Below are 26542 nucleotides of genomic sequence, written 5' to 3'. Positions count from 1 at the left end.
TTTTTGGTAAAGTGAGCAGTGTGAAAAGAAGCATAAAACTGTGTTCCGAGGACGCATCTATCGATCTTCGGTTTTATTAGGCCTGTTTTGAGGTGAGAAAAGGTTAGAGCTACAGTTGAATATCCCTTGATTTCTAGAGAAAAGGGAAAGGTTTAATCAGGCAGTATTTTAGTCACTACAGATAACATTCATAATAAATTAATTAATAGAAAATTACTATTCCCAAAGGAAATATTATGAGCTTGTAGCATCATGCCTCGAGGCAGTAATCACTGTGAAAGTTGCTTCAACAAAGTACTGAGTGAAGGGGTCTCAATACTTATGGACATTTTATTGCTGATGTTTTTTTTAATTAATTCCAAAGAAAGGTTTGTGCTGGTTTGTTATGCGGTATTCAGTTCAGACTGATGAGGATTCCATTTTAGCATAAGGCTGTAAAGTAACAAAATGTGGAAAATTAGGGATCAGAATAATTTTTATGTTGTGCAATGAATGGTGTCGTATGTTTACCTGTCGTATGTTTACCTGTCGTATGTTTACCTGTCGTATGTTTACCTGTCGTATGTTTACCTGTCGTATGTTTACCTGTCGTATGTTTACCTGTCGTATGTTAATTTGGTTGTTCTGAGATGGAGGGGTAAACATTTTTGAGGTGTATCCTTAGTAACGTGATCCAAAGTGCTGGTAGAGACAATTAAGATATGTTAGCATGATCCAACATGTGATTCCAGGTGTCAGAGAAGTCTAAACGTCCACATGTCATCAAATTTGACCCAATGGTGAAAAGGTAAACTTTGTAGCCAATGTATCCCATGACATCTAGACATTTCCCTTGTTTTCTATGAGGTACTCATCTGTAATATATCTGAGAGGAAAAAGCTCTCCTCTGACCCAATAGATACAATCAGTTATTTCATGTGAATGCTTGAAATTGAAGCATTACATGGATCACCACAGTTGACCCCTGTTCAGAGACAGATTGCTTTGTGCGTTCACCTTGTCATGTGCTGCTACAGTATGTGACATCCTTAAATGTCTCAAAAGATTGTGAGAAAATATTTGTACTCTTAACCGTTCCATCTTGACTGCCATTTACCTTCTTTCGAATGAACAGGACTGCTAGGACGCTGAGGTCAGATGCAATGTTCTGGGATGGAGAGTCAGCACAGATAGACTGGAGGGAAGTTCTAGTGGTTTTCTAAGTGGTTATATTTGGGGACATTGCCTGCTTGGAACCATGCAGTTTCATTGACAAGATTTTGTAACATCATCACGTTATAAAGCTTACACGCTCTGGCCCTGAATTTTTTCTCTAATGGATTTTTATTTCTTCATTACTAGTGATACAGTGATGAAAAAGTATGTACACCCCCTGGAAGGTTGTCCTTTTTTTGGATAAATGGATATTTAAGCTAAACTTCCACCACATTCATTGATAAAGGTAGACAAATTTAACAAATACATTTTTTTACACTATTTATGCAATTAAAATCAACAGAAATCCAGATTCCCAATACAGATAAGAATAAGGAAAACCCTAGCTTCAAAAGCTGGTGTTTAGCCCTTTCAGCTAAAATAACTTCAGGCAGCCGTTTCTTGTATCTGCCTAGCAGTTTCTTTAATTTAACGGGGAGGAATTTTTGCTCACTATTTATTAGGGATGTCACGATACCAGAAATTTTGAAAGTTGATAACAGTAACAGTGAAATTCCACGATTCTCGATTCCCAATTCGATACCGCAGTAAAAAAAAAAGTTTAAAAACCCATGTACATCAACATACACTCCTTTAATAAAACATTTGAGCATTACAAAAAACAACAACAGTAACATGTAGCCTTCAAGTAATAAATAAAAGAAACAACTACTAACATTACAAAAAATAACAGCGGCATGTACAGTTGTGCTCAAACGTTTGCATACCCTTGGAGAATTGGTAATATATGTACCATTTGTAAAGAAAACATGAGTGAGCAGGGAAAACACATCTTTTATTTCTTATGGGATTTACATGCAATTGTAGGTCATAACAGAATGGCACAATCATAAAACAAAACATGGCAACAAAGAAAAAAATTAACTGACCCTTATTCAAAAGTCTGCATACCCTTAGTTCTTAACACTGTGTATTGCCCCCTTTAGCATCAATGACAGCATGCAGTCTTTTGTAATAGTTGTCTATTCTGTTCACTATAGGCCTTTTTGACCCCAAGCATAGCGTTTATTTTGGTCTTGTTTCAAGGCAGCTTTTTGTTGTAGACTGTGTAGGCTGTGCTATGTAGACTGCTAGTGGTTTGGAATTTTCTACGTTTGTGATGAGCTTTCAGACTGTGGAAGGCTAGACTCTACGAAGTAGCTTTTTTCAATAATTGGTACCTGTTTTTGTGCACCTGATTCTAGTTTTAGACATTTTATGTGATGGTAAACTTATGGGTGTACCAACTTTTTCTACATTAGGAAAATTTTTGTTGTTATTTTAATTGCATAAACAGTTTCAAAGTATTTTTTGTTTTCTGTGATTTGTTTAATTCGGTTAGCTTTATCATTTAAGTAGGTAGGACCGACTGAGTAACTAAAATATCCATGTGTTCTAATAGGTAAAAAAAGAAAATTGTCCAGCAGGTGTACTTACTTTTTCACGTCTGAAAACAAAAAAGTAAGTCATTTTTAAGGAAACATTTCCCATACTTCAGATTTTTTTTATCCACTGATGGATTATTATCAACTATAATAAACTGTGTATAAAAGTTTTATTATCTCTAGTTATTATGAAGTGTATAAACACTTTGTTATCGGTAGTTATTATAAAGTGTATAAACCCTTTGTTATCGGTAGTTATTATGAATTGTATAAACACTTTGTTATCGGTAGTTTTTATAAAGCATATAAACCCTTTGTTAACGCTAGTTATTAGAAATTGTATAGACACTTTGTTATCGTTAGTTATTATAAATTATATAAATGCATTGTTATGGTTAGTTATTATGAAGCGTATAAACGCTTTCTAATTGGTAGTTATTATAGAGTGCTAGCTAAAATCTTGTTTAGAATAGGCTGTATGAAAATACTTTTATAGATAACATGTCATGGAGGGTTTTACACAACAAAAACATTAGAAAAGGGGAATTTGTCCACTCTCCTATAAAATCTTCTAAAATATATGCAAATTGAATGGACGTACAGTATGGACACACTTAGCTTCTATGGATGGTCTTTCATGTTGAATGCTCAACGACACCTGACTTGAATAATGTGTGCCGATAGTATAGCCCAGGTTAAAATTGGTGTTGATCTTTCAAATAAGCTTTGGTGATTAAGCAGTCTCACAAGTAAAACCCTTTATTGACAGTCTTGATTAGGCTGCTTGCACAATGAAGCAGCCTTTACTGAGAGGAGGGAAGGCTATAGTGCTTTTTCACTTGAAAAAAAATAAATCCATTCACTTTCTGTATTAATATTTTACAGGCACCAAAAGCCCATTACTCTTGTTAAGTGCAATTAAAGGATGTGCACATGTCTCGGCTGGATGTAAGCTGCGCAAGCAAGCCAATAGAAGACATGTAAATTACCAAACCTGTACAACTGTTTGAAATAAGCTGCATTCCAAGACTTATGCGATTAAAAAAATATATTTTAAACTTGACGTATAATATCTTGTTTATATGTGCATAATCTATAAGTGAAATCACTATCATACCTCAGTTAGCCATGAAATTCCAAATTTAGCAAGTGGCTTTGAACACTGGGGACACATATCAACAGACTTCCGCATAGTTAATACCTTATTTTCAGGGCCCCGTTCTGACTCAGTTCAGACACTTTCACAACCAGTGACCAAAATCACTCACTGCATCTTCCAACAGGTTGAAATGGCAAACTAATGCCAGTCAGATGTGGAACCCATTGTTACAAGATGTGTAAAATTAGTATATAGCTCTGTGTGCCATTGTGTTCATTTAGTTGATTACAAAGAGTTAAATGAGTTTTTTCGCCACTCTTCCAAAAAGGCCACTTTTGTGAAAAACCCAGGCTATTGTTGCAGTACACAGAGCTTCTCCCTCATTGGCCTCCCTGAATACTGCCCTTGCCGCTTCACTTTTTGAGGATGGCCTGTTCTAGACAGATTCACAGTTGTTCCATATTCTTTCTTAACAGTGTTAGGGGGGATATTCAATGTCATGGGCATTATCTTATATTCTACCCCTGATTGGTGCTTTTGAAGAATTTATATTCTGGATTTGAAAGTGTTTTCATCATCATGAGTTTTTGTTTTTGAATTACATTAACCAAATGTATGTGAAACACCTTAATTGCACGCAGGTAGATTCTATACACCTAATTACATGATTTATAATGTAAAGCAGAAGGACAGCAGTTCTCCTTAGAGTCTTTGTGGCTATAGATTTTCTGCCTGTGACTCTATCATATGTGACAGGGTGTGTATTTATAACCTCTGATGGATGGTTAGAATAATCCTTCTCCTGATACTGTTACACAACATCAGTCCCTCCTTGATGGAGTTTGTGAGAAGTGAATTTCTCAGAGCAAGTGTGAAATTAGGTCTCTCATGTCCCAGTTGTGATGAGGTTTCTCAGATCCTAAATATGTTCAAACATTTATAATTGTCTGGACCAATAAACACATGGGGGGTGTTGCATGGATGTCTGTGATGTTTGTGTGGATGTCTTCTGGCCACCAGATTTTCTAATGATCTGGTAACTGGGTAAAACTCTAGATTTATGTGGAATGACGTAATCAGTTAGTTGTAAAAAATTTAAAGATGGGCTGTGATGAGACCACAGATTTTCTAATTAAGTCAAATGGTTTAAAAAAAAAAAGTACTGTTTGTTCTTGTTTATAGGAGAAATGTTTTAAAGCATTTCCTATAGCCTGCACAGATTTAGCAACATGAATGTACAGGACCATTCACAGGGTTGGACCTGATTCATGCAAGTGCTGAGCTTGCATTAGGTAGGTCACATTTTGTAGTCTTTCCCATTGAATCTCTAGGCCGGATTAAACTACACTGATGAGCCAAAACATTATGACCACCTGCCACAAAACACTGCCGATCTGCCGAGACATGGACTCTACAAGACCCCTGAATGTGTCACCAAGACATTAGCGTCAGATCCTTCAAGTCCTGCAAGTTGCGAGGTGGAGCCGCCGTGGATCGGACTTGTCGGTCCAGCACATCCAAAGATGATAAATCAGATTGAGATCTGAGGAATTTGGAGGCCAGGGCAACACCTTGAACTCTTCATCATATTCCTCAAACCATTCCCGAACAATGTGTGCAGTGTGGCAGGGCCTTGCTGAATGAGGCCTGTGCCATCAGGGAATACAATTGCCATGAAGGGGTGAGTGCCCGGACCCAGGGTTTCGCAGCTGAACTTTGCCCAGGGCATCACACTCCCTCCACAGGGTTGTCTTCTTGCCACAGTGCATCCTGGTCTCATCGCTTCCCCAGATAAACGGCGCACACATATACGTCCGTCCACGCGATGCAATAGAAAGGCGGGACTCATCAGACCAGGCGACCTTCTTCCACTACTTCAAGATCCAGTTCCGACACTCATGTAGGTGGTGGACAGGGGTCATCATGGGCGCTCTGACCCGTCGGCTACGCAGCCCCATATGCAGCAGGGTGCGATGCACTGAGTGTTGTGACACATTCCTCCCGTAACCATCTTTAACATTTTCTGTGACAGTAGACCTTCTGTTGTTTCGGACCAGACAGGATAGTCTTTGTTGCCCTCGCGCATCAATGAGCCTTGGGCGCCCAACGCCTTGTCCCCAGGTTTGTAGTTTGTCCCTCGTTGGACCACTGTCAGTAGGTACTCACCACTGCTGATCGGGAGCATGCTCTGACCCAGTCATCTGGCCATAAAAATGTGGCCCTTATCAGAGTCACTCAGGTCTTTGCTCCTGCACATTTCTCCTGCATCCAACATGTTGACTCTGAGAATTGATTGTTCTAATCTACCCAGACCTTAACATGTGCCCTTGTTTGGAGATGATCAATGTTAGCTTCACCTGTGAGTGGTCATAATGGTTTGGCTCATTGGCTCGCAGGTGTGTTTAGAGGTTGATTCCAGGTATACATTTTGGATTAAAACATCTAAAAAAGTAGTTGAGTTTGAATATGTTCTAATTTCATCCCATTAACATCTTCTCAAAAAACAAATGGGCCTTAACATTACCACTCTGTTTGCACTGCTCACTGGGACATATACTGTGTAGCTGATCTTTTTAGCATTTTTTTAAATTATTGTCCAATGGCTAATGTGTAAGCAGTCGTAAGCTGCTTTGATTCTTTAGAGTTTTTGCTAGGTATGGTCTGGAGTGATGTGTTATCACTGTTTGTGTCTTGCACCCAGCCAGGAAGACATGCAATTTCCATGAATCTGATTGGTCTGGACAGGCACAGACCGTGAGCGAAGAACACAGGAATTGTGCATGAGTTGACAATCCATTATACATGTCATTGTAAAAGCGTGCTGCTCTCACATTCCACTCAATGCACTAGATATACTTATAATCTATACTCTAGGTCAGGAGTGTTCAACCCTGGCCCTCCAACCCAGTTCCAGTCCATTTTGTATGTCATAAATCCATTGGTCAAAATCAGTTCTCTACAGCATCTTTATTTGATAGATTATGCCAACCCTCTCATCAGTCCGCACTCATGCAGTCCTGCCCTAACCCCAAAGCAGATCAAAGTGGTAATAGGCTGATATATGAATCAGATGTGCCAGACCCAGGTAAGACTGAAATCACACACTGGTCTAATGGAACTTCTTGGAAGAAGCCAGCTGAAAATGTTTGATCTCATGTCAAGCATGGTGCCAATTTATTGGCAATATCTCATGTACATAATGTAGGCATTCAGACACTTTGCCATAACACCCTAAATTGGACATGATTTAGAAAGGCACACACCTGTCCAAGGATCTCTCCGTAGAGCTAAGAGATTTGGGAATTTTGTCTAGGCATTCATTTGGGAAAATTGCTGAAGCATTGAAGGTTTTTTTTGAAAGCTTAGTGGGCTACAGCACTGTGAAATGGAAGAAGTTTGGAACCACCAAGGAGGAGAACTGCTGTCCTTCTACTTTACATTATAAATCATGTAATTAGGTGTATACAATCTACCTACGTGCAATTAAGGTGTTTCACATATTTTAAGCTTCAGAGATTCACTGCAGAGATGGGAGAATCTTCCAGAAGAATCGTCTCTATAGTACTTAATCATACATAACCTCAGACTGGGGTGAGGATTTATTTTTCAGCACCACAATAACCTGAAGCTCACAGCCAAGTCTGTGAATGACCTTGAGTGGCCCATCCAAAGGCTGGAGTTAAATCCCATTTTGCTTTGTCATTGTGGGGTATTGTGTGCAGATTTATGGCAAAAAAAATAAAAATAAGAATAAGAATCAATCAATTACATATTAAGCATATGTGGTGTGAAGAGGTATGAGTATTTTCCAAAGACACTGTACCTGTATGCCAATTTAAAAATTGTTAACCCATCTTGAAATTTCCAAGGCTCCCCACCTACGAGAGACAAGTACTTTGACACTGACAGAGCTCTTACATTTTCAGCAGGAACTTCTTTCAACATCTCGGAGGAGAAGACTAACTGCCCCCTTGGCTATTTTCCTTGTGGCAACATGAGCGTGTGCCTTCCCCAGCTGCTGCACTGTAACGGTGTGAATGACTGTGGTAATGAAGCAGATGAGGAAAACTGTGGTGAGTAGGTATACATTTCAATATATTCTTTATTTTTATTTTTATTGAATGGTTTTTTTTTTTTTTCATGTCGAACAGTGTTGTGGGTGATGTGTGGAATTACAGTAATATTGTTTCACAAGTACTTTTTAAATACAATTACTTTAAGTACAGCACCCATTTTAGGAGTAATATTACAGTTAATGATCAAAGATGTTTTTACTACGTTACTTTTTGCCATAAACTTTTGCAAACATAATCTCGAGTTTATTGAAAAAAAAAAAGACCCAGTAATGGTCTCAATTAAATGCTGCAATCAGTGGAAAGAAAATAAAGATTTCAGCCAAATGTTTCTAGGTAGGCAATTTACAAATAGGGTAACAGAACTTTTAACCACACATGTTTATTTAGGATGACATATCCTCTGGCTCCATAATGGCATATGTAAATTAAATGATGCAAGATGAATACGTTTTTTAAATTGGAATAACCAATGCGGATCTTCCCAGTGAATAATTTGATGTTTTGTCATATTTTTGGTATTTTGTTAGAAAACAGCAATCCTCTTTGTGTTAGTGATCATCCAAGTATTTTCTGCCATGTTTAGAAATCCTTACAATAATGTCAAGCTCCATTTTCAATGTCTCCTCGTATAGGTCACATGTCTGTGTGTATGTGTATATGATGGATTCAGGGGCTGCATGCCTAATAATTCAGCCCTTCTGGCTGTTTATACATTTTTGCTGACTCCCCTTCTGTGCTGACATTCATCAGCCATGCCTATATACCAGCTACCTCCCCTTGTTATTATGGGCTGTGTTACTCCATACTGTCCAGACCTAAAGCTGAGACCCATTGACCTTAACAATGGTCTGACCCATTATAGCTAATAGCTATGAGTTTAGGTTTTGTTTGCCACGTTTATCAGATGGGTAACAATGTGTTCATCCAATTCCTGTCGAATTGCTTTGGCTGTGTTTGTCTTTCTGCTATCAAGATTATCATGATGTAGCCTTACTGTAGCTCGACTCCAAGTATAGAATGATGGCAGATCTATTAAGAAAGTATATTAGCCTCTTATAGATGTCCGCTCTTATAGAGCCTGCAGGTCACAGCTCTGAATGGAGTTTAGAGTTCATGTGGTTTTTGCTAAGAAGCCTGGAAGCTGATGAAGTGGGTTCTGTGTTTTGTGGTGACAGTCGGATTAGTCTCCTCAATGGAGACCTAAGTCTGATGAAATATTTAGGCAGGTCAGATAACTGTGGAAGACAACTAATCACCAGACAGTTCAAAAGATATATGCCTACTCTGCAAGTATTTAAGTACTTCCAGTATACTATATTAATAGCATGAGTGAACATGCTGTCAATAAAGATGTGATTTGTTTTCTTTTTATAGGGGAGAAAGGACAGTATTTACTCAAGTGTGTGCATTTTAACTTAAAACAGAAATAACAAATATGAATACAAAATAATGAATGTACAGTGGGGAGAACAAGTTTGATTGATTTAATTTGATTGAGTGTGTGGACAGGTGTCTTTTATACAGGTAACAAGTTCAAACAGGTGCAGTTAATACAGGTAATGAGTGGAGAACAGGAGGGATTCTTAAAGAAAAACTAACAGGTCTGTGAGAGCCGGATTTCGTACTGGTTGGTAGGTGATCAAATACTTATGTCATGCAATAAAATGAAAATTAATTATTTAAAAATCATACAATGTGATTTTCAGGATTATTTTTTTTTACCTATGATAAAAATTACAGACCTCTACATGCTTTGTAAGTAGGAAAACCGGCAAAATCGGCAGTGTATCAAATACTTGTTCTCCCCACTGTAGACCATGGCAAACAAAGTACAACGTAGTCATTTCTTTCAAGGAAAACTAGGAACATCCTTATTTTCAATGGGCACCAGGCAACTAAGCTATGCATTGTTGAACTTCAGCTATTTGCTGTTAAAGAGTCTTCTCAGCCTTCTCTACACTCATGTTTAGGCACAAAAAACAGGAACAAGGGTTGTGGATGTGATATGACATGGGTGACCACTAGACGTCCCACGATAAGGAATCCCTCATTAACTCATATCCTTTGCCATTTCTGTGCAGCAGCCTTATCTGGCCCTCCATCCCCTTTACATATTGACAGTATTGGTTTTAGGTCAGCTGGGCCACTAACATTCTGTCCAACAACTCCTGGTTATTGCTCTGCATCTCCTTCAAAGCTTAAACAAACTCTCTCTGACCCAATTCTTGCATCCTTTTTCCTGAAGTAACTAAAACATGAAGAAGTGTTAGAATCTAGTTCACAATGCCTTTTCTGTGGATGCTGTCAACAACTCACAAAGGCTTATGGTACTTCACCTGCCCACAAATGTAACCAAAAACATTTCTGATCGACAACGTACCGGTGCCTACCTTACCTGACGTTTTTGCTACTTGAGCTGGTGACAGCATACATTGTTCAGCATCACAGTTGTCTACATAGGTTTAGAGGTGATACAAACGGAACAGATTGTTAAAGCTAGCAAGTTACATAACGTTTCAAAATATACCTTGATTACAATTACTAACTACCTAGAATCAGTACTCTATTTTAAAATAAACCATGGACTAAACTAAGTAGTGCATACTGTACAGCACATTTCGGTTAGTTCCACAAAACCAGAAAAGGAACCAGGCAAGCCTAGTTCAGCCGGCCTGCAATTAAAACTGACAAACCTCACTGGATTTGAACCTCAGCCACCCACGTGAGTGGCCGTGTCTTTAACTGCTACACCACGGTGCTGTGTGTTAGTCCTTTGTCTGTATAGCATCGTTAGATCATAGCAACATTAGATCATTTTGTCATGCATTAACATCACATCAAGTTTGAATATTTCATTCCTTATTAAGTTTACCTCAATCACAAATTGCATCTATGAAATGTATGGCTTTTGCCACAGGCCATTTTAACAGCTTATTGTCCAGTTATAGGCTTACTAGTGTCTAACTAACTACTTGAACTTAACACAGACAAAGCTATTTCATGGCGCAAAAGGGTTAGTTTTTCTTTCATTCGTGAATGACATTGATACAATAACTATCAATATAAGTGACGATAACTGACTTTTTCGTCAAGTGAAAAGATGAGAGAATCATGGAATCCCCTCCTCTTTTACTGCCCAAGGGGTTTTGATCTAGCCAATATTACCCCAAAAATTGTGCACGGATGCGTACTTTGAAAATCCACCAGAAACAGTTGCAATATAAACAGTTTTATTTGAAGCTTACTATAACAGAGATACTGAAGGTTTTTATCTATATGGAACAAATCCTAAAGCGTAATTTCCTTTGACTGTGACGGGAGCTGAACACAGGACCAGTTGTTCTCTAGTCTGCGTCTCTAACCACTACGCTATTTAACAAGAGTCAGTCGGTCAGTCAGTGACATTTACACTTCTTGGCCGGCTCTGCTTACGCGGTCCAGCAAACAGGGTTAGCTTGAAGACAAACTAGTTAGCTATAAACCATTGGCAGTTTTACAAGTCATGGGCTCATCTACAGGTAAACCAATGGGCCATTACTCAGAAGATGCATGTTTTTTGGACACCCGATCCAAAGTGAATTTAGCATTGAGGACATATTATAATTATGTTTTTTTGCTTGATAGCTACCCAGTGTGTGTTAATGGGATCAATAGAAGGAGATCTGGTGAACGTCTGTAGTCTTTGCTGAAAAGACAACATACTTCCTTTTGCTTTGTAATTGAACTTTCATCCAGAAGAGATGCTCAGGATTTAGATCTTTAAATCCCCACAAAGAAAACGTTTTTCATCATTTATTATGTAGATTCCTAGCCCCACAAATAGATATTTTTTCATTTGATCCAACAAATGATAAACTGCTGAAGTTTTCTAAACTGCAACGGCACATGAATTGGAAGTGATTTTGTCAGTTGACATGAGAATGGAGTTCTTTAGAAATGCAAGCCAGTAATGGCTTAGATGCAGAAAGGAGAATACAACCCCATGGACCTAGTGAATTATCTGTACATATTTGATTTTATAGGGCAGTTGTGCTTTCTCTAGTCCTCGTTAATGGCATCATTAACTTGACCCAGTCCCAGTGTATTTTAATTATACATCTTGAATCCACGATCAGGAGACTATGACTGCCTCAAAGGACCCCCTCATAATTTGTACACCGTTGAGATAAAGGAAAAAAGCATATAAGGACTGAGATGTTGAAAAGCACTTTTACTGTATACAGACATTAACATAGACAGTTCAGACAGGAAACCTGAGTGGTCATTGGTCAGCGACGTACAAGCTGAACAAAACCTAAACTCACAATAACAGATTACATACTGACTGGTTGTCAGGTTACTGACATAGGTTCTGATATGCATGGGGGTGCGAACCCACCCTCCTCCCCTGCGTCCACCTGTTTGGTTCTGGGTTTCCTTTTGTGGGGGGATCAGTACTGCACACCTTCTCATTGCCTATGGGGATTGCTATTAATGATATTATGGTGTTGATATCATTTTAGTAGTATTGTATACACGATCATGTGATGGCAGTGAGTTACCTCAGAGGAGTAGAACCTACTGCCAGGACAAGAATTGTTGGGCATGTTCTCTAACGAATGTTGTTGTTTTGGTACTATTTTCAATAGTATGGTCAGGGTTGGGTAGTTTACTTTTTACAGTTTTTCTCAATCGTTTTGGCATACTTCTCGAATGAGAATACTTTTTTTCAAAACAATAAGTTCAAATCTCTGAACAATTAGTTTATTGCTGACACCAACTTATAATTTCTCGTTCATTTAAGCAAATTGCACGTGTTTTGGCACATGTATGTAAAAGAATAAGTACAATTGTCCACAATAGGCACAATTCCTACATGCACATGGCTTGGTGATGAGTTGATTCTCAGTGAAATTGTCATACTCTTCACAACTTCTAAACTTTCTTTCATCGTTTGAGCCGTCACATGCAAAATGATACATTCAATTACATGTATATTCCATAAATATCCATGACATGACATTATTTTGATATCTGCTATATTTGCTTATTACTTGCCAGTTGAACTAGTAATGAAATAGGAATCTCCAGGAGATCTTTCCCCCGGTGCATCACAAGGGTGCACATGAGATGTGATGTTGATGAAAATCTCTTGCCAGACCAACAAGAGAGACAGGATGTCCACCAAGAAGATGGGAACTTGTAGTGTTAGATACCATGAAGAGGTGCAATTCATTGCTTTTTTACAGAACTACCAAAGGATTTTTCATTGTTGCAGTTATTTTTTTAGTTATTTTTTTCAGTTCACTATATATGACTTTACATGTAAGAAATGTGTAGAAATTGACATGCAAAAGTGAATTTTCTGTTTGTATGTAACACATCGCTAAATTTACTGTCTACATACAGATGTGTATATCCTTTTTCTGTGTACCACAGAATTGTACAGTGTTTACTTTTTCCAGTAAACTTTTACCACTGTTGAAACTGGTATCTAATAAGCTGTGATACACACCAGCATTCAGCAGGGGAAAAAAAGTCTAACAAAACTGAAATGAATATGTAACAAACATTTCCAGGGTTGACCACTATGGTGAAAAAACTTTTTGATCAGTACGGCTCACACAATGAGAAAGTACCTTTTCATTTTGGTGGCACTGGCCAATTTACTGACACAGTAACTAGGTCTTGAAGCATGAATTAGGTGTTTTGGGTGAGTTACTACATTTTGCAGACATGCCATAGAGTTGTGATGTCCCATGAAACAGTTGTACCTTCAGTTAAGAGAATGTTAGGACTGTTTCAAAAATGAGCTAGTAAGTGTAAGTGATTGAGAAAAACTGTAATAACAAATAATATAAAATGCTAGGGGAACTGTATATCCATAGTGTTTTTGTAAATTTGGTCACTGATGGAAAACAATATTTGAAACATGTCTCTCCAACATTCAAGAAGATTTAGGACTGAGTGATCATTCAAGAACCATAGACATTTCTTGGAATGCTACTGTGGTGTCCCATGGAAACATAAAACTAGGTATTGAGAGTACTGAGACAACCAATTCCTTTGAGTTAAAAAGAATACACGTAACATAAGCCAAAATACTTGAAAACACAGGGCTGCAAAGACCTCCACAGTTTTTTGAGAGTTTGCATGTGGCCAGAATACAGAAGTAGTGCATTGTAGAAGTGTCTTTTGATAGCACAAAAAATTGAGTATAAAAATGACCTTTTATTTCACCTGGAAAATGTCAAAAATCAAATACCCTTTCTCAGAAATGTCAGAAAGTACATACTTGATTGAAGGTTTCTCAACCATTTTAAAGATACACTTTGATTCTTTTCACATTAAGACACATGAAATGCTTCTCCTCGCTTTCTTAAAAATATATCAATTTGAAAAGTCAGTGTTATTATCATGTGTGTTATTTAACTAGCCCCCTTGCTTCTTATTGACATACCCCTCCCACTGAGTAAAACATGGTACATTTTTTGCAGTAAAGGAATGAATGAGTGACCAGGACGCTCCTGTATCTGAATGTTAACTATCGAGAAAAAGTGAGGGAGACATTAGAGGTACTCTGTTTGTTTAATTATTTATGATAATTTATAGTGTATACGTTGATGCTTTGACTTTATTTTTGCAATGTTTCTAAAGCCAATTTGAGACAAACAGATGTGGATTAGCATGGACATAATAAAAATAGACTGTTCATAAAGATATAATATAATAAATCACTCTAGGCCATTTGTGGCAGAGCACTGCAGGTTCCTGACTGCTGTCATTCAGTCTCTTATGTTGACAAAACAACAGGAAATCATCCCGATGACAACAAGAAAAGAACACTGTGACCACAGGCAATTTGTAGTCTAGACTATAGAACAACTGTCTTCTATGAACTGTCTTATGTGACACAGACACACACACTCACACCCACACACATACCACATTGTCCAGAGCATCAAACTCCCTCTACAAGCTTGTCATCATGGGCACTCTGACCGGTCTGCAGCAACCCAGCTTAATACGCAGCAGGATGCACTGCGTTGTGTGTTGTGACACATTCCTCCCGTAACTATCACTGAAGGTTTGTGCCACGGGAGACCTTCTGTCGCTTTGGACCGGACAGGATAGCCTTTGTTGCCCTCACGCATCGATGAGCCTTGGGCGCCCGACACCTTGTCACCGGTTTGTAGTTTGTCCGTCGTTGGTGATTACCTACCACTGTCGATAGGTACTCACTGCTGCTGACCTGGATAGGTCAGCAGCGGAGAGTACCTATCGACCCAAGAGTCGTGCTGTTTCAGAGGTGCTCTGACCCAGTCGTCTGGCCATAACAATTTGGCCCTTTGTCAAAGTCACTCAGGTCTTTACTCCTGCATCCAAAACGCTGACTACAAGAACTGATTGTTCGCTTACCATCTAATCTACACAGACCTTGGTAAGTGCACTTGTTACATGATTATTCGCTTCACCTGTGAGTGGTCATAATGTTTTGGCTCATCAGTGTGTATATATATATAATAATATATATTCTGTGTATATACTATACAGTGGCTTGCAAAAGACCCCTGACCAATGCTCTCTTCAAAATATTTCCCAGAAAAATAAACTGAAGTTTGTTGCTTGCATAAGTCGACCCCTGCACTGTGAAGGCTCCCAGTTGACACAGATTAAAGAAATTGCCAAAGTACCATTGGCCTCCACCAGTGAAGTTGCTAGCACATTTTTGGGATAACACCAATTGTTTGGGATAACACCAACGTTTTGGTCAGGCTGTCTGAAGAAAAATGAAGGCCAAATAACATTCTACCGAAGTTAGAAATAAAGTAAACCAAATGCATGGATACAGAACAGCGTTCCAACATTTTGAGAGAAGGTGGAAAAGTATTTGGATATCCCAGAGAGCACAGCTGGATCTGCACCACACCACGCAGGCACTGAACTACCAACCAGTGGAGGTTGGCTGGGAATGGGTTTTTCACATAAAGAAAATCCACCTTTACTTTGTCTGAGAATTATTTTTCAATGAAGGACTAAGAGGAAATATGTAGCCAGAGTTTACACAGGGAGTCTAATTCTTATCTTATGCTAAATCCTTGGACAAAAGAGCTGATCTGATCGGTCAAAATACCAGTTAGTGAAAAGATATTGGACTGCCTGTGTAAGCGAAGCCTTTGAACGTTACTCACATTAATCAAAGAGGAAAGAATAAGTGCTTAGTGAGTCAGGAACATATAGTTGGATATGGTGAGGTATGATATTATTCTACCTGTGTTGTGAAATAAGCCTCACCTTCCATTGTTTCTATGACAAGGAAATACAGTATATGAGACTTGTGTGGACAGAGGTGTCAGGAACCCGTTCAACAAGTTTGGGTGTCCTGACAACCCTTCATCCACTCTGCCAGCGTTCAATAGGTTTCACTTTTCTGGTTGACCTAAAACAGCAGGTGACACTGCTGGAGACTTTTTAGTCTTTTCTGAAGCGGATGAATGTAGAGGTAGAGGCTATCCTTTGGAGTGGCTGATGCTAGAATTTGGCCATGTAATACCATTTTAATGTTCCCTGACGTGGAAAGAGGAAGTAAATAAGAATTCCATCCCACTGATTGAAATCGACGCACATAAAATTTGACTCTTGAAATTCTATTAAAAATCTATTCTGTCCCTGATAAAAGTTGTAGGGAGAGCCAGTTGTAGGGAGAGCCTGAGAGCGTTGCTTATGTTAACAATGTGGGGCTATGATATGGGCAGGCATTAACTATGGACAACACACACAGAGAGAAACCACTGTCGAGCCCTTCATCCTCTGCCACCAGCTCTTTTACAAGATTTATAATGCAAGTATTTTATACTCTGCCGATTTTGCAGGTTTTCCTACTTACAAAGCATGTAGAGATTTGAGATCTTGCGATACATGGCCCCGTCCATCCTCCCCTCAGTACGGTGCAGTCGTCCTGCCCCCTTAGTTCTGGGCTGATCCCTCACCTTCCTCATGATCATTGATGCTACATGAGGTGAGATCTTGCATGGAGCCCCAGACCGAGGGAGATTGACCGTCATCTTGAGCTTCTTCCATTTTCTAACAGTTGTTGCCTTCTCACCAAGCTGCTTGACTATTGTCCTGTAGCCCATCCCAGCCTTGTGCAGGTCTACAATTTTATCCCTGATGTCCTTACACAGCTCTCTGGTCTTGGCCATTGTGGAGAGGTTGGAGTCTGTTTGAGTGTGTGGACAGGTATCTTTTATACAGGTAACGAGTTCAAACAGGTGCAGTTAATACAGGTGATGAGTAGAGAACAGGAGGGCTTCTTAAAGAAAAACAAACAGGTCTGTGAGAGCAAGAACTCCTACTGGTTGGTAGGTGATCAAATATTTATGTCATGCAATAAAATGCAAATTAATTATTTAAAAATCATGTGATTTTCTGGATTTTTTTAGATTCCGTCTCTCACAGTTGAAGTGTACCTATGATAAAAATTACCGATCTCTACATGCTTTGTAAGTAGGAAAACCTGCAAAATCGGCAGTGTATCAAATACTTGTTCTGCCCACTGTATGTTCAATAAGCTCAGAAGACAAAGATGATTCGTTTTTATTCCACTTCCTGGATGATCAACCGTAGGTGGTCAACCGTGAACAATGACCTTTTTATCATTGTCCCTTTAGGAACATGGGTCATAGTAGCAAAACAATGCTTTATGGAGTCTTAGAATGCTTTTTAACACTACAGACACATCAGGGATGGTCATAACAGTATTATTTAGTTAATTATTTTATGGAGAGAACATAGCATTTGAATCTGAGAACATTGAACCATTCTTCATAGACATTCCCTCCAGTACATTTTTTGGTGCTTCCAAAGTTATAATTGGATGTGGTTTAGCTCAGCCACTGGATATGGACATTTTATAGTTTTAATGATGTCTTTGCATTAACCTTGGATATAATTACTAATGAAGATAAGTTATGTTTCCTATTGGGGCAGCATCTGTTTGGAGGATTTAAAAGTGAGAACCACTTGCTGTCGGACTTCTTTTTATTAATATTTTTTTCTTCAGCTATCTGTATCCTCCCATCTACAGGCCCACCTCATTGACCAGTTCTTCTGCCAACCCTAACCCTAAGGGTCTGAAGGACAACCACTTTCTGAAATTACGTTGCTTTCATGTTTGTTTAAGTAATCAATATTCTTGAATTTATCAATTGCAATATGTCAAAGTATACTTAATTATCAAATTATATACATATAAAGAGATTTCAAGAGATTTCATGAATTGTACCTCTATCACTCACGTCTTTGCCATTGCTACTATAGTTCTATAGATGCTGGAGCCATATTAATGACCAGAAGTTGAATGGGGCTGATTACTTTACAATCGGGCAAAATACCATTTTGTAAAAATTTGGCTGCCATCATCTTCATCATATGACCGGTGGCAATATTGTCATTAACCAGTGAGCTCAGTCAAAAATAGCTAGTGGTAATTCGTAACGTTAACATTTAGTTAAGTTAACTTTAGCTAGCTAAAATTTGTAAATTTTGCTGGACTCCCCTAAAATAATAACTAGCTAGTTAATGTTATTCTGCATCCAAAATCAATTTAGTGACATCAAAATTATAACAACCAGTGTAGCTACTAATTATGTGCCTTCTTTCGAAAGGGTATTATGTTTTCAAGCCACGCAATGCATTTTGAGAATGCTTAATTGGTCATCAGCCCAAAACAAAAATGTAAAACTGTATTGTGATAAAAACTTAGAATCCATGATTGCAACATTTTAATTGGATTACATTGGATACCCCTGCAGATGAATAAAAAGGTTATTCCTGATTTACCATTCCAAGTGGTGGGGCTGAGTAAAGTAATAATAATAAAAATAATCCATAAAATTAAATAATTCACTTTTTTATTTTACTGGACTGTTGTGGCCTCCATCTGATGGTCAGGGAAGAAGATAGCAGGAGACTGTTCAACTTGTCCTGAATTCAGAGTGTCAGTATAAACAGGGTTACAGTGAATGTTTTCATTTCTAGCTCATATTGTTTACTCTCTTGAGTTATGAGGTTAGGTTTTACATAAACAAAAAAGGTATTTAGTGGTGCATTTAGCCCTCTGGTCTGCTCTGAATGCAGTTTGCTCGATTCCCTACTTTAAAATAGTAGTTATGTATTTCAGATCAATTGAAAACCTAGAAGCAATGCTGTTGCTATTAGCCCTGGCAGTTAAACAAAAACATAAAACTGTCAATCACTGCACCGTCTTTTTATTTTATAATTTTTTCTTTCTAGAAATTTGTAAAGAAAGGATTATGTTCAAATAAATAATAATTTCTCCTAGATTGGTGAATTAAAATCTGTAGTTTCCTATTCATCACATCCAAATAAGTAGACCAAATTTTTCACAGCTCCATCAACAAAATCTCTTTCAGTCAGCCACCCGTTATTTTGCCATTTCAATACCTTGAAAGCTCATCTTTATTCAAGCTAGTGTCTTATCTGTATTCAGGGTAAAATCCTCACAAGGATTTTCACAAGACTATAATAAGTCTCATGCAAACTCTGTCTCAACATTTTCCATTTCAACCGAGCGTGCTGTTGACTGGTCCCTTATTTAACAAACAGGACATTTGACCCAGAACTTTAACGGATAGGCTTCTATTATCAGATTATAAAAAAGATTTATTAATTTGACCCTACAGTCATGCTTATGATGTGTCCTCTTAATATTTTCTCATCATTGTATAATCAATAATTTTTTTATACCTTTACTCTACTAGGTGAGTTGACTGAAAACACATTCTAATTTACAGCAATGACCTGGGGAATAGTTACAGGGGGAGGAGCCAATTGTAAGCTGGGGATGATTAGCTAGCCAAGTTGGTATGAGGGCCAGTGTGTCATGAATCACTCAAAGGCAGAAATGGTGTGGTCCCAGACGCAGATTTATCAAAGGGTTCAGGCAGGAAATCACAATTATGGCAATCAAATAGTCGAAACGCACAGTGAACCTATACAGACAGGCAACGATACCAAAAAACTAGGCAGGCAAGCAGAATAGTCAAAAAAGGTTAGCTAAGTCAGTACACTGATAAGGCGAAAACTGAACAATCTAATTAATATGTAACCATTATTTCATAATGTAAGTCACATAAGAACCAATTCTCGTTTTCTGGGACAACTTGGCCAAAGGCATTCAAATGCACAGAAATATAAATCATTTAATAAAGAAGTACAATTACAAATAGACAAATACATGTTAAATTAAATGAAATACAGCAGGACACATTGTGGGACAGGAATAGGGGATTCAGCAGGTGCAGTTGTTAGATATCAGCTTGTTTATTGCATTTATTAAGAAGTTAAGTGAAACAAGCGTGTCGAGCTTAAGGGTCTTTTGCAACTCACTCCAGCATCTGGCTGCAGCACAGTGAAATGAATGCCAACCAAAGAAAGAATAGGCTTCAGGAGTAGAAAGAGGTATATCTTCTTTTTATTATAAGATGTCAGCTAAGGTAGAGAGGGAATTTACCTACAAGTGACTTATAAAAGAGTTGTTACACATCTGCCATCGAGTATGATGGGAGAACCAGTAAACAAGGGTGTTAAGGTCACACTAATGAGTGTTGAAGGGGACATACACTCACCTAAAGGATTATTAGGAACACCATACTAATATTGTGTTTGACCCCCTTTCGCCTTCAGAACTGCCTTAATTCTATGTGGCATTGATTCAACAAGGTGCAGAAAGCATTCTTTAGAAATGTTGGCCCATATTGATAGGATAGCATCTTGCAGTTGATGGAGATTTGTGGGATGCACATCCAGGGCACGAAGCTCCCATTCCACCACATCTCAAAGATGCTCTATTGGGTTGAGATCTGGTGACTGTGACATTTCAGTACAGTGAACTCATTGTCATGTTCAAGAAACCAATTTGAAATGATTCAAGCTTTGTGACATGGTGCATTATCCTGCTGGAAGTAGCCATCAGAGGATGGGTACATGGTGGTCATAAAGGGATGGACATGGTCAGAAACAATGCTCAGGTAGGCCGTGGCATTTAAACGATGCCCAATTGGCACTAAGAGGCCTAAATTGTGCCAAGAAAACATCCCCCACACCATTACACCACCACCACCAGCCTGCACAGTGGTAACAAGGCATGATGGATCCATGTTCTCATTCTGACTCTACCATCTGAATGCCTCAACAGAAATTGAGACTCATCAGACCAGGCAACATTCTTCCAGTCTTCAACTGTCCAATTTTGGTGAGCTTGTGCAAATTGTAGCCTCTTTTTCCTATTTGTAGTGGAGATGAGTGGTACACGGTTGGGTCTTCTGCTGTTGTAGCCCATCCGCCTCAAGGTTGTGCGTGTTGTGGCTTCACAAATGCTTTGCTGCATACCTCGGTTGTAACGAGTGGTTATTTCAGTCAAAGTTGCTCTTCTATCAGCTTGAATCAGTCGGCCCATTCTCCTCTGACCTCTAGCATCAACAAGGCATTTTCGCCCACAGGACTGCCACATACTGGATGTTTTTCCCTTTTCACACCATTCTTTGTAAATCCTAGAAATGGTTGTGCGTGAAAATCCCAGTAACTGAGCAGATTGTGAAATACTCAGACCGGCCCGTCTGGCACCAACAACCATGCCACGCTCAAAATTGCTTAAATCACCTTTCTTTCCCATTCTGACATTCAATCAGGAGATTGTCTTGATCAGGACCACACCCCTAAATGCATTGAAGCAACTGCCATGTGTTTGATTGATTAGATAATTGCATTAATGAGAAATTGAACAGGTGTTCCTAATAGTCCTTTAGGTGAGTGTAGACTAAACCTTTAGGTGAGTGTTGAACTGTACCTTGGACACCCATGGGAACTGCCAGAAGTCAGAGTACAGAAGGCCCTCAGAATTTAAAGGTTGGAAACGGTCAGAGAAATAATTTTGAAACCACTCTAGACAGTCCACTGAAAACCCTATTTCTGGAGGTTCTTTTATTACACAAAGAACAGCGAACTATCGTATTTGTAAAATATATAGACATTCAGGACATCTGTCGGAAACAATGGAGGATGAAAGCCCAGAGCGTTGTCAAGTACTCTTCTCTCCCTTGCCATTTATTGTTTTGATGGCCTGAAGTAATTCAAAAGGGACTGTACCAAAGCATAGGGACTACACCAAACTGTTGTCCTTAGTTTGAGAGGCTTGGAGACTGTTTCTGTCAGCATACTGCTGGACACATAGCTGTTCTGACCACCTGTAGTGACTCATGCACTCATTCAGACACAAATGCATAGATGCACATTCACTTAGTGTTAATACTGAATGTGTATATTTAAACACTACATTTACTAGTGTTGATACTGTTTCCTGCTCTTATTATTAATTACAATAATATTAATCCTATTATTGTTTGATTACATTTTTTTTTTTTAATCACTTTTAGTTTTAGTGTGCCTAGTGCATATGACATACATTTTTAATATAAAGAAGGAACTAGTAATAATTGTAACAATGAATGCCCGGCATTATTAAATACTGGTCATTCATGTATTTTATGAACTTCATCCAAGTTTATACCAAAACTAGTGTAATGCAACAGTGATGTAATTCCATACAGATATAGATGGCATTTTGGTTACATTTCTTTAAACCTAAAACACCTGGTGGAGGCCTGGTGCAGTGAAAACAACCTGGACCTCAACACAGATCAAACCCTGGATAGGTGGTGGTTGACTTCAAGAAATGCCCCCTCCATATCTTCCCCCTGAGACTGAGGGCTCAGCTGCTAGTTCAAAAACCTCAAGTGGAAGGACAACATCAAAGCAGTCACCAATATACACTAGTGGAAAAAAACCTTCCTGTCAATCCTGATCCAGCTTTATACATCAACTGGAGAGTCCTTCCTCACCTCCTCCACCATTGTCTGGTCTGGAACCGCATCTGCCTGCTGAAGGGAGTACACTACCATTCAAAGGATTTGGGTCAATTAGAAATCTCCTTGTTGTTGACAGAAAGGCACATTTTCCGTCAATTTAAATATCATCAAGTCGATCACAAATACATTCTATACATTGTTAATGTTGGAGATGAATATTGTAGCTTAAAGCTGTTTTTATGGAATATTTACATAGGCGTACTGAGACCCATTTTTAGCAACGAGCACTCCTGTGTTACAAAGGCATGTTGTTTTTGCTAATCAAAGTTTATCATTTTAAAAGGCTATGTGTTCATTACAAAACCCTTTTGCAGTTATGTTACAGCTGAAAACTGTTGTGCTGATTAATGAAGTAATAAAACGGGTCTTCTTTAGACTGGTTGATTATCTGGAGCATCAACAATTGTGGATTTGATTACAGGCAAAAAATGTCCAGAAACAAATGACTGAAACTCAGAATATTCTTGTTCTGAGAATTGAAGGCTATTCCAATGCAAGAAATTGCCAAGAATCTGAAGGTCTCATACAACGCAGTGTACTACTGATTTTAGGATTTTAATTAATCAATCACTTATGTTACATTACCAAAAACATAAAGACCTTCTCTCAAACTGGCAAGCTAATAATACTGCGAATCCACTTGATTTCTGTTAAGGAAGGTCTTTTTTATAGTAAAATTAGCAAAAACTATATGTGGGGTACATATAAAGGGGGCCTTCCTTAACTCAAATCAAGTAGAATCAGGTTGACTGCAGTACAGTCTCAACGTCGTCTGTCGTGGTTCGCTATGTGTGTTGAGTGGATGATAGCAAAGATCTTCTATAAATGAAGATAATTTTCACCTCAATTTCGGTCACACTCAATACAAAAGATGCTGGCACATAGAGATTGCTCAAACAACATTTTCATACAGTAAGTGAATGAGGCAATGCAGACGTTGGGTCCCTCTAATAAACATCTTGTACTGATAAAGTGTGACGGAAATTCCCATTATAAAAAAATACAGGGTGTAATGTATCTTGATTCTATGGAACATTGTATTACTATAGAAGTTCTTTGATGGTAGTTTGCTGTCGTCAGTCAGTCACGCCTGCACGCTTTGGAGGATCGATCACAAAATATGAGGGGCTTAAAGGGATTGCAGAAAATAATTACTTAACATTTTCAGGGGGGCCGGGTTGAAGCCCCTCCTTAATAGGGTCTAAAATCGCCAATTCTAGAATGCCAAAATCTGCTAGGCTGTAACATCTGCAAATGGAGGATATTTTGACAAAAGCAAATTAAAAAAAACTATTATTTCAATAAAAAAATCTGTATTTCTAGCCTTGTCAATTATTATTTTTCCTATTCAAACTCCTTTCATGTATGTTTTCATATAAAACAAGGAAATTTCAACAGTAGGGTACATTTCAGCGCATTGTATGGCCCTACAAGACTCAAGGGCAAGGATCGCTGCAGGAAAGGTCATCGCTGGCCCCTCCCACCCTGGTCATCCCCCCTGTTCAAACAAGTCTCATCAGACTGGAGGAGAAGTGGAAAAAGTTCTGACATGGTAATCTTCACTCCAATACTGATGGAGGGATGTGTGTACATACAAGTCCTTGGTCCAATTGGCGTTGGTTTAATCAGTCAATCAACCAATTATCTCTCACAACTTATAAGCATAACTGTCTAGAAACTGCATAAGGCCATTACTGGCACTCCCACAGAATCATATGGTCAATTAAGCCCATCTTTGAAGAGTTGTCTCGCTAAGCTTATATACTCTGTACGCCATAGCAATATCTAACAATCACCAAGTCAACTTAACTACACTGCATTTTTTACAACAGAGTTGAATGTGACTAGTGTGGGTGAACTTGAGCTCTGTCGTTTTACAAAAAAAAAGATTAACATTTCACCCCCCAGTGATTATTTGAATTGTTCATCTCGGTCTTATGTGTGAATGGTAGCCCCTATCCGCCAAAACAGGTCTGCTGAAAGCTGAGCGTCTTGCATTTCCAGTGGTGCAGATTTTTTTGTTGTTATGGGGAATGGGTAGGCTTAGCTGTCTTGCTTTCAAAGGTTAACTGACAGTATATTTGTGTTGGTACGACAGCAATAGCGTCTGAGTGAAATAGTAAATAGTAGATTTTCATTAAAGGGGTTAATGAGTGAACTGGCATTTGGACCAGATGATCAGATATCTAGCAGGGCAGGAAAAAGAAAGTGTTACAAACAACAGAGACACCCGTTTTGCTTCTTATTGGGATTCTGTGGCGATGTATGAAGACTACTTCTCTCCAATCCAATTTTCGAGAGTGGGGAGTAAGTAGGCTTATGGAAGAGGGGGAGTTAGGGAGGGTGGATTTGACAGCAGGTGTGAATAGCTGTTACAGCTGGTATAGATAGCAGTTTGTCAGGCAAAAACATGCACACTGCACACATTTTCAAAAAAAGAAGAGAACAGACTAGAATATTTATGAACAGTATGCGTCCATATAAATATAGTACACATTTTTTTTGCATGTTTTGCATGTACAAAACAATTTAGATCCACATAATGCAGTGTGCAGATAATAAAATTCCTATTTTGCCGAAAACACTTTTAGGGCTCGCTACATTGCAACAACCACCACTCTAGATTCCTGAAACGTACAATTCCATTGCACTTCTACACATTAGCAGGCCCATAGGTAATCAAGATAGCTGTTCATCTGAATAATGTTTATTCATTGACATTCGGCCAAATTGTTTCTCTGTGGAGGTTTCTTGTTTAACCCAGTAAGTAGAATATGGCACTTGTAATGTACAACAACAAAAACATAGAGCGTCTGGATGAGAATGTCTGATAAAATAATGAAATATACAATTTGCCTTCATCTGTACAATCTAAACAAAGAACTATTTATCCATTTTCTAAAAGTGTTGCTACCCTAAAGATGTTGTTATGACATTTTCAGTTTAGAAAATCTTCAGATAATCTTTAGAAAATCTTTAGAAAGTTATCAGAACAGGTCTGGGGATTTTTAAATGTTTTAAAAAATAATCTCTCATATAGCTGTTATTAAGCTATAACTAAGGGACAACCCATGTAAGTTCTTAGAATTGGCAGGTCAACAGCAACCAGTAAACCTAGATGCCATTCAGTCATTTGAAAAAAAACTTTAAGTGTTTTTCCCTTTTCTTAATGTAGGATTAAGATACTTGATTGTTCTCCCTTGCCATGCACTAGAGAAATAGAAAAAGAATAAACTGTGGATGGGTATAAACATGGAAAAAGGTAGTTTACTTCCACCATATGTTTTGCACTACTTTAGGCACGTATCTTTTAAAATCCAAGCCACATTAACACTGATATATCATTTCATCCATACAAAACCTGTTCAACAACTTACACTATAACACCATTCTATTGTTCCACTTTGGTAATGTTTTGAAAAAATGCTAAATAAAAATAAGTTACAAACAATAAAGGAAAAGTAAGGTTAACAAACAATCACACATTTCTTTGCACTAATTGCTAATCTTTTGAATGCTTCACAACATAGATGTTTTTAATTATTTAAAGTTTGGAAGCAGTTATTACAAAACATAATCTCAAAGTTGAGAGCATGTGAACAAAAAATATTTTGACCTAACATTATAAACATTTCCATTCATGCTACCAAATTCCATACAGGCAGTTACTAATGTAAAGAACAATCTAATTGCAAAGACATTTAATCCAGCTCATAAATCCAAGTATTTTGTTAACTAGCATAAACAATCATTTTAAATATGTTTTTTAACACACACAGGCAAAAGTGCACAAGAGTTATTATGCAAACTAACATGAAAAGAACAGCAGGTAGGCCTACTGTAGCTGTAAATGTTTGTGTG

General features: G+C 38.2%; 1 protein-coding gene across 6 annotated transcripts in view; it reads left to right on the top strand.

The window, feature by feature from the left end:
* Positions 1–26542, top strand: part of rxfp1 (relaxin family peptide receptor 1) — a 68229-nt gene that overhangs the window by 7290 nt on the left and 34397 nt on the right. For 2 of the 6 annotated variants that reach the window (XM_020045701.2, XM_013133573.3), the window contains one exon: positions 7608–7751. The exons of 2 other annotated variants lie outside the window; for them this stretch is intronic. In XM_020045701.2, coding sequence (XP_019901260.2) covers positions 7608–7751 — 144 coding nt within the window. Of the gene's footprint in view, positions 1–7604; positions 7752–26542 lie in introns of all 6 variants that reach the window. 2 more of the 6 variants (XM_010899941.3, XM_013133572.3) reach the window with 1 other exon arrangement.

Source organism: Esox lucius, chromosome 4 (genome assembly GCF_011004845.1).
Source record: "Esox lucius isolate fEsoLuc1 chromosome 4, fEsoLuc1.pri, whole genome shotgun sequence".
NCBI lineage: Eukaryota > Metazoa > Chordata > Actinopteri > Esociformes > Esocidae > Esox > Esox lucius.
Note: the sequence above shows the minus strand (reverse complement) of the source record. Positions and strands in the feature narration are given on the sequence as shown.